At 38.9% G+C, this 9424-nt stretch overlaps 1 protein-coding gene across 1 annotated transcript in view; it reads left to right on the forward strand.

Annotated features, from left to right (window-relative positions):
• Positions 1-8163, forward strand: part of LOC130900700 (uncharacterized) — a 254210-nt gene extending 246047 nt beyond the window's left edge. The window contains 8 exon segments of the mRNA XM_057811483.1: positions 310-1293; positions 1404-3168; positions 3245-3768; positions 3854-4291; positions 4349-4578; positions 4677-5186; positions 5746-5932; positions 6991-8163. Of these exon segments, the coding sequence (XP_057667466.1) occupies positions 310-1293; positions 1404-3168; positions 3245-3768; positions 3854-4291; positions 4349-4578; positions 4677-5186; positions 5746-5932; positions 6991-7229 (4877 nt within the window). The 3' untranslated portion in view covers positions 7230-8163.
• The last annotated feature ends 1261 nt before the right edge of the window (positions 8164-9424 follow it).

Consider the following 9424-nt stretch of genomic DNA (forward strand, 5'->3'; position numbering starts at 1 on the left):
CCTTTAATTCGGCTGTCTTTCTCTCATCAGTTTCAGCACTGATTTTTTTCTTAATAACTTTTCACAATCACTGAATAACTTTTCACAATCACTGCAACAAAGATCACCTGGACTTAGTCCAGTAGTATTCTGAAAGAAAATAACAATCAGTCACTTATCTATAGAACTGCTATCTAGTGAATACTTGGTTCATTATTACAATGAAATTTTACATAGTTGGTGCACGTTCTAGCTTGTCATTTACCTCAGCATAGAACCAACTGATTACTACAGTTATTTAAACCGTATCAATTAATTTTTTTTTTCTAGCGGAATGTACTTCCCATCAAGACTGTCCTTACGACAAAGCTTGCATCCACGAAATTTGTCAAAACCCATGTTCATCATTGTCATGCGGAAACGGCGCAGAGTGCATCGTCGAGCGCCATATTGCACAATGTCGATGTCCTTTAGGAACGCAGGGTAATCCATTAATATCCTGCATCACCGGTATATGTCATTACAACGAAGACTGCGCCGACCACGAAGCGTGCGACAGATTAAACAGAGTATGCCGACCCGTATGTGACGAAGACACTTGCGCAGACAACGCGCAATGCGTCGGACAAAGACACGAACCAAAATGTAGTTGCCCTGCCGGTACTACCGGTAATCCTTTCATCAAATGCGTTGGTCTACTACCGCCGGAACCGGCGTGTACTTCTGATTCAGAGTGTCAACCTCAAACTGCTTGCGTCAACAGCCGCTGTATGAATCCTTGTAAAACGGAAAACGTATGTAGCGCCGATCAAGAATGTCTGGTACTAGACACTCTTCCTTTAAGAACGATAATGTGTCAATGTCCACCGGATACTATAGTTGATTCTACAGGACGATGTGTTAAATTGATTTCACAGAAACCAGAATGCGTGATAGATTCCGAATGCAGAGACAGCGACAAATGTATCGGCGGTATCTGTATAGAAGCGTGCAGAGTTGATAATTGCGGAGTCAATGCACTTTGCACTTCCACTAATCACCAAGCGATTTGTACATGTTCTCCTGGATACACAGGAAACCCGCATTACGAATGCGCGAACGTGCCTAAACATCCAATAGCCGTACCAGAACCGGAATGTTATCGGGATAGCGACTGTACTCTCGACAGAACTTGTAAAAACGAACGATGTATAAATCCTTGTATAGTCGAAAATCCTTGCGCCAGAACTGCATTCTGTTCAGTGAGGTACCATCGAGCTGAATGTAAATGCCCAGAAAACTACGAAGGAAATCCATTAGTTGACTGTATAGCACGTAAGTAAAATTTTTTCACCATCCTATTTTTAGTATTTCTTAATAATCTACCATAAAAATTCACCTATTATAGCTTCAAATACTTTATTGATCTCTATATATTCTTTCAGCGCTTGGACCGACTGTGGGATGTACATCAAACTCTGACTGTTCTCGAAGCGAATCTTGCATCAATCGCATCTGCGCAAGTCCGTGCAACTGTGGTCCAAACGCGGAATGTAAAGTAATAAACCATTATCCGACATGTTATTGTAAACCAGGATTTTCCGGTAACCCTCAATCAGGATGCGTCAAATTAGGTTGTCAATCAGATAACGAATGCTCCAACGATAAACAATGTTACAACGGACAGTGCATCAATCCTTGCATACTAGGAAATCCTTGCGCCAAAAATGCCGAATGTTATGGTAAAAATCACAGAGCGACTTGCAAATGTCTGTCAGGATTTGAAGGAAACCCGTTAATTAGATGCGAGAGGATAGAGTGTTACGTAGATAATGATTGTCCGAATAATAGAGCTTGTATGGAACAACGTTGTGTAGATCCGTGTTCGTCTATCGTGGAACCACCTTGTGCCCAAAACGCCATTTGTCACGTCACCAACCATCTAGCAGGATGCTACTGCCCTCCAAATCTACCAGAAGGCAATCCCTTATCGTATTGCATACCAAGACAAGACAAAAAAGAACCGCAATGTCAGTACGACAAAGACTGTCCGAGTAAATTAGCTTGTATACGAAACGAATGTGTCAATCCATGCGAAATTTTATCTCCATGTCATCCGTCAGCCCAATGCAGCGTTTCTGACACCGTTCCAGTGAGAACAATGTTATGTAGTTGTCCTGAGGGATGGGTACCGAACGAAAACGGCGAATGTCACCCTGTACTTGTACCAATACCTCCTGGTTGTACCAGCGACAGCGACTGCTCAGATGAAGAAGCTTGTATCAACAGATTATGTACTACCCCTTGCGATTGTGGTGCAAACGCCGATTGCAGAGTGCAAAACCACAGAGCTATTTGTTCGTGCAAAGAAGGTTTCGAAGGGAATCCTAATCTTGTATGTCGCGCGGTAGGATGTAGAGTCGATTCCGAATGCGCATCTGGGAAAGCTTGTATCAATGGAAACTGCATCAATCCATGTCTAGTAAAAGATAATTGTGGAATCAATGCCGAATGTTTCGTTTATCAAAATAGAGCCGAATGTAGATGTGCTTCGGGCTATAGAGGTAATCCACTAGAACGGTGTACGGTCATAGGTTGTCTTTCAAATAGCGATTGTCCTAACGAAAGACAATGTATAAACGCCCAATGCATCAATCCATGCATATACGATAATCCGTGCTCGCCAAGAGCCGAATGCAGCGTCCATAACCATCTCGCAGTTTGTAGATGTCCACCAGGTCTAGTCGGTAATCCTTACTTTGATTGTATACCGGAGCCTCAACCGGAATGTAAGGAAGATTCAGATTGCCCGTCTCGATTGGCTTGCCTGAACAACAAATGTCAAGATCCGTGCGCCGTTTTGGAACCATGTAAACGGCCGGCCGAATGTCAAGTAATAGGAACCGTCCCCGTTCGTACGATGATTTGTGTTTGTCCGCCTGGTTATATAAGCAGCGGCAGTGGTACTTGTAACCTCGTCATAGAGGGAGCTTGTGCCAGCGACAGCGACTGCCCATCGAACAAAGCTTGCTTTAATGGTATTTGCAAGGAACCATGTAATTGCGGACCTAACGCGGAATGTAGAATCAAAAATCACAAACCAATTTGTACATGCGAAGAAGGTTTCGATGGAAATCCGGAGTTGGGATGTCACAAGGTAGGCTGTAGAGCCGACAGCGAGTGTTCTCCACAACACACCTGCATCAACAAGTAAGTAGAATTTTAATTAAATGAAACCCTATTGTATTAAAACGATATAAATAACAAATAAACGTTTTTGCTTTAGGAAATGTATACCAGTATGCGCTGCAGATGGTTCATCGTGTGGAGACAAAGCAATATGCTACGGCTACAACCACCGCGCCGTATGCGACTGTCCACCAGGTCTACAGGGTAATCCGAGAATATCTTGTAGCGTCGTCGGTTGTAGAACAGATACGGATTGTCCCACGAATCGCGCTTGTATAAACAACAAATGCGAATTACCGTGCGCCGTAGCCAATCCGTGCGATTCTCAATCTTTGTCTGAATGTAAAGTTTATAATCACGTTGTAGAATGTATTTGCCCACCTGGAACGATTAGCGATGGAAAGATGGGTTGTATTAGAAGAGAGGAGAAATGTAGAGTCGATTCTGATTGTCCTACGCAATTCGCTTGTATCGGATTTGAATGTGTTAACCCTTGTAACGCTACAGAACCTTGCGGCATCAACGCCGATTGTACCGTGCTAGATACGAGACCGGTTAGAACGATGGTATGCATCTGTTTACCTGGTTATCAAGGAAATGCCGCTGTACGATGTAATCCAGGTATTTATAAGATATTTTAAACATTTTAAATAGTAATTTTGTTAATAATACGACTTATCTTATTTTCATTTTCCACTTTTCACAGTTGCGGTATGTAGAGAAGACAAAGGCTACGTACAAACACCCGACGGTCGTTGCGAGTGTGCTCCAAATCTAGCACTCAACGAAAACTACGAATGCGTTCCTTGTCCGACCGATAAAGGTCTCAAAGTTAACGAGCGTGGTCATTGCGTCTGCGCTTTAGAAAAAGGACTTATTATAGACGAGCGTGGTAATTGCGTCTGTCCGTTAGAACTCGGTTATCATTTCGATAAAACAGGAAACTGTGTACCGGACGCTGGACCGAATTGCGAAACTGACGACGATTGCCCCGATCACAAATACTGCAATCAAATAACGAAAACGTGCGAAGACGCTTGTAGATTGACGCATTGCGGGGTAAACGCTTTCTGTAATGCCACAAATCACGTTGGAAAATGTCAATGTATAACTGGATATACGGGCGATGCCGAAATAATGTGCAGTAAGTACTTGTTATCAAAAAATTTCGTAACGGGAAATGAACAAATTAATTTTTTAGATCAAACTTCTGTCATCAAATTCTTTAAGAAACCAGATCTCACCGTCAATTGTCTATCCGATGGTATTCAAGTGGAAATCAGTCTTACCGAACTGGACTTTGATGGGGTCTTGTACGTTAAAGGTCACAGTAAGGACGAGAAATGCCGAAGGGTTGTTACTAATGAAACGGGAGAACGTATCGAATATTTCAAAGTACATTTCGGTGAATGTGGACTCATACATCTCAACGTAAGTATCCCTCACTTTGAAGTTAGAAAGATTCAAATAATGTTAATATGTGGTGCAATGTCAATGGCTGGTGAAATTTATATGTCTTTTTCTTACAGGGTGAAGCAAGTTTCGTTTTGGTGATACAGAAACATCTAAAATTGGTGACCTACAAAGCTCAAGCTTATCATATCAAGTGCGTTTATCACACGGGCGAGCAAAACGTCACTTTAGGATTCAATGTTTCCATGTTAACTACAGCCGGAACTATCGCCAATACAGGTCCACCACCGACGTGTCTAATGAAGATAGTAACACCTACAGGAGAAGAAATTAACGCCGCCGAAATCGGTGATAATCTAATGCTTCAAGTTGAGGTGCAACCCGGTTCGATATACGGAGGTTTTGCTAGAAGTTGTGTTGCTAAAACTATGGAGGATTCAATAGAAAACGAATATATCGTTACCGATGAAAACGGTTGCGCTACCGATCCAACGATATTTGGAGAATGGGATTATAATCCGGATACGCAGAGTTTATTGGCTAGTTTTAACGCTTTCAAGTTCCCTAGTAGCGATAATATCAGATTCCAATGTAATATTAGGGTGTGCTTTGGAAAATGTCAACCGGTAAGTATTAGTCGAATAAAATACTCGAAAAGATAAATTCCTGAAAAAGCGGAACTGGAAATTAATGTCGCTTCTCGTTCATCAATAATTTTTTTTGTCTAGCCGATAAACATCGATATGTTTTGTAGTAAACTACCTTGAAATGGCATCTTGAAACATCGTCCACTAAAAAATGAGCAAACGGAGTAAATGGAAATCCAAGGATATAATAAATAAATTTTCTGCCTTTCCTAGAAATTATTTAGAAGAAATACTGTAAATGACTCGCCTGCTATAATAAAAAGTTCTAAAAGGACACATCAAAGAAGCTTTCGCCATTTATAAAGAAACAGTTCAAAGTCGCCGCGCGAATTCGCCGATTTCCAAATTTCCATTGTACCTGGACAGGGCTGGTCTAAGAACCCATTTCGCGAGCTGCTTGTTTGTAAAATTATGTAGTCTATTTCAGATATCAAATTGTTATCATCGGTTGGAAATATATGAAAAAGGCTGTTTTCATTGAAAGTTGTGATTTGACAAAACTTATGTAACATATTTATGACAATTATAACGTTTATAGGTCAATTGTCGAGGTTATAACGCGTTTGGAAGAAGAAAGAGATCAACTGATAACGAAGAAAACGATACTGATTTAGCCGCAAGTGGAGATCTTTTATCCGGGCAGCTTAGAGAAGAAGTAACCATACAATCTAACGCCATATTAACATTAGAAAGACGGGAAGAGAAATATCCCGATCCACAAACCGGTAAGTTGTCATTTTCGTATAAAATTCCATCCCATCTGATCGCTCCTCGTTCTTGCAATCCGATAGCTGAGATGGCATGCTTCTGGTGTAGTAATTAATCGACAACTGTCGCAATCGTGATTTGATTCCGCATACGACATTACATTGATTGATAAAACGCTGATTGCGAAACTAAATAAACATTGTAGAAGAATCTGATTGCAGTGCTCCTGAAATTGCGTGCAATATAACTCAAAACCTGCTTCAGTAAAAGCCAAGAAAAACACTAAAAATACTAAAAAAATCAGAAATTACTCGTAAAATGTTCTCGTGGCATATATATATATATATATATATATATATATATATATATATATATATATATATATATATATATATATATATATAAAATTTTCTCACAAATATATGTTTATGATTCTGTTTTCAACAAAAGTATTTTTTAATGTGATCGCACTTGTATCATAAAATTCGAAGAAATTTACAAAGCAACAGACGAATTTGTGCTATTAATATTTATCATCTCTTCTCTTCGGCATGTATGAATGCTAACTAAAAATGATTATTACTACATAAATAGAAAAATTGAACCTGGGACCTCACGCATGTGGGCCTCGTACTCTACTCACTACACTACGAAGACCTTAATAATACGTTTTTTATGCACTACCTCTTAAAGTATGTTTTTTTATGTACTAGTGCGTAAAGTAAAGTTTTACTCATTCGAAATTGTATCTAAAGTACACACGGTAATAGGCAAAGTAATTTTTGATTCAACTTAACTTAAAATAAATTCCCGTGTTTTAGAGTTGTCATTTTATTACTTTCTGTATATTTTTATGTTTTTTACGCACTAGTGCTTAAAGTATGTTTCTTTATGTACCAGTGCGTAAAGTAAAAGTTTGTCGCACTCGAAATTGTGTCCAAACTACACACGGTAGTAGAAAAAGATTCAACTTGAAGTAAATTCCCGTGTTTAAGCGTTGTCTTTTCATTACTTCTGTATATTTGGAAATATATTAAATTCTGATTTTGGAGATAAATTTAATATTTCATTTCAGCTGCAAATGCTCAAAGAGCGGAAGATATTTGCGTCTCTATGATAGGTTTCATCATTGCCTTGATCATCACTGCCCTGCTGGCCTTGGTTGCTGTAGCCGTTGCTGTGTCTTGTTGGTTGATGGCTTATCGTCGCAGGCCTAAATCGACAGGACCACTACCACATCCGCCAGAATTTCCGAATCCACTATTCACAACACCGGAACCAATGGCAGAACCAAGCCCAGACTACCTCACATAAGGAAATAATACTACTAAAAAATATATAAAATACTCGAAATCGTCCGTTATTGTAAATTTGGTTCGTAATAGACAGATTACTTCTTGAATCCGTCCAAAATGCTACTCATAGAAATACTGCCGAAAAAGAAGTGCTTCTATTACGAACGAAAATAGCGAATATTAAATAAACTTTGGGAACGTGTACCTACAACATTAACTGCCATTCAAACATTCGTACAAATCTCTATTTTATCGACGGAGTTTTGACGTTGTTGACAGAAGGAGATATTACGAGCAGTAGTTACACGTTCCCGACTATCTTTTCCATAGGCTGCAAGTAACCAGTGTTTTTATACAGACAAGGGAAAAATTGGGTGGTGGTTTTTAACGCTTTAATAAAAAAAATCTCGAACTACAATATATAAGGCCCTCGCTTTTTTATGTACATGCATTTTTCTCGTTTTCTCTTTGTTTTTAAGTCTGTTGTATATATGTGTTGTATTTTCTCTTCGACAGCCTTTGGAAGATGTAGAGATTTACTTTAGTTTAAGAATATAAATAAAATAATTCTTATGAGTCTGTATAAAGTGTATGAATGCGGAAAAGTATGGGGAGAAGAATCTCCTGAAAGTATAATGGTGCTGACTGATTATTATTTTTTATATATTTGAAGCAGTCAAAGATTTAGTCAATCAATTTTTTAGTTCATAAGTTGAGAGTTTCGTTTTAACCACGTATCGAAATAAAATAAAATTGAATAGTGTTTATTTTTGACAACGATTCTCCGTCACTTGAAATCTTTTTTATTATTATTATTATATGCTATTTAACTAATTTCATTTTTTATTTATATTTTGTGTCCCTTCTTTTGTAAAATGACGTTCTAACTTCTTTAAAAAAAAATTGTCATTTGTGATAATCGCTTCTATAATAAAAATGATTGTTCAATATTAGATCTATATTTTTTTTCTAAATCCTGTTCAACACAACTTTATGACATAAATAGCATAAATCTTCCTTTAGGGAACAAAAATTTTGTCCACCATTCAAAGAAGCAGAAATATTGAAAACTAGGATGCAATATACGAGGCATATTTTTTAAGTAAGTACCGTTTTGGAATTAAAAAAAGAAGTGCAAAGATATCGCAATAATTTTATGTTTACATGAAAGCCTGTACCTTAATCTACTTTTCTACATAATTTCCGTGAATATTGAGGCACTTGTCATAACGTGGCACCAGTTTTTGAATACCCTCTTCATAAAATTCTGCCGCCTGACTTGTTAACCACTGTATCACAACTGTTTTGACTTCGTTATCGTCTTGACCGCCCAGGTGTTCAAGTGCAGGAACAAATGGTAGTCGCTGGGCGCCAGATCAGGGCTGTAGGGAGGATGATCTAGAGTTTCCCATTGTAAAGATTTGATGAGATCTTTGGTCTGATTAGCCAAAGCGAACGGACATTGTCATGCAGCAAAACGATACCCTTACTCAACTTGCCACGTCTTTTGTTCTTGATTGCACGACACAGATTTTGAATGAATGTCGCCATTCCATGGATATTTGGTCTTCACCTTCATTGTGCTACCGCTCAAGGAAAGTCAAAGCACTGCCTAAACGTTGGGTGTCAACATTTTTGGAACCCAACGTGAACACAATTTCCGGTATTTCAAGTTGTCGGTCACAATGCGATACAAAACACTTCGAGAATATTTAGGAAAGTAGTCGCATAAAGATGAAATTGTAAAGCGTCTCTTTTCTCTGTCCTTTTCGTCCACTTTCTGCACCAAATCTTCATTAACGACCGAAGGACGCCCACTCCGTTCTTCATCATGCACATTTGTGCGGCTATCTTTAAATGCTCTCACCCATTTCCTTACCATTCCATCACTCATAATATTTTGTCTGTAAACTTCACAGATCTCACGATGAATATCGATCAGTTTTACGCCTTTAGCACTAAGAAATCGTATAACAGCCCGTACTTCACAATCGGCAGAACTCACAATTGTCGGAGGCATCTAAACACCCAGTAAACAACGTACTCAATGAAGAATCAGACTGTAATGGCGACAGTGCGTAGACAAGAGATGTAGGTAAACAGCGCGCATGTGCGGAACGCTGACCTTGGGGTTGCAACAGCGGAATCACAAAATGGTACCTACTTAAAAAATATGTCTTTTATTATGTTTTCGCGAGAACTGAAAAATATAAC

This window comes from Diorhabda carinulata, chromosome X, assembly GCF_026250575.1.
Source record: "Diorhabda carinulata isolate Delta chromosome X, icDioCari1.1, whole genome shotgun sequence".
NCBI lineage: Eukaryota > Metazoa > Arthropoda > Insecta > Coleoptera > Chrysomelidae > Diorhabda > Diorhabda carinulata.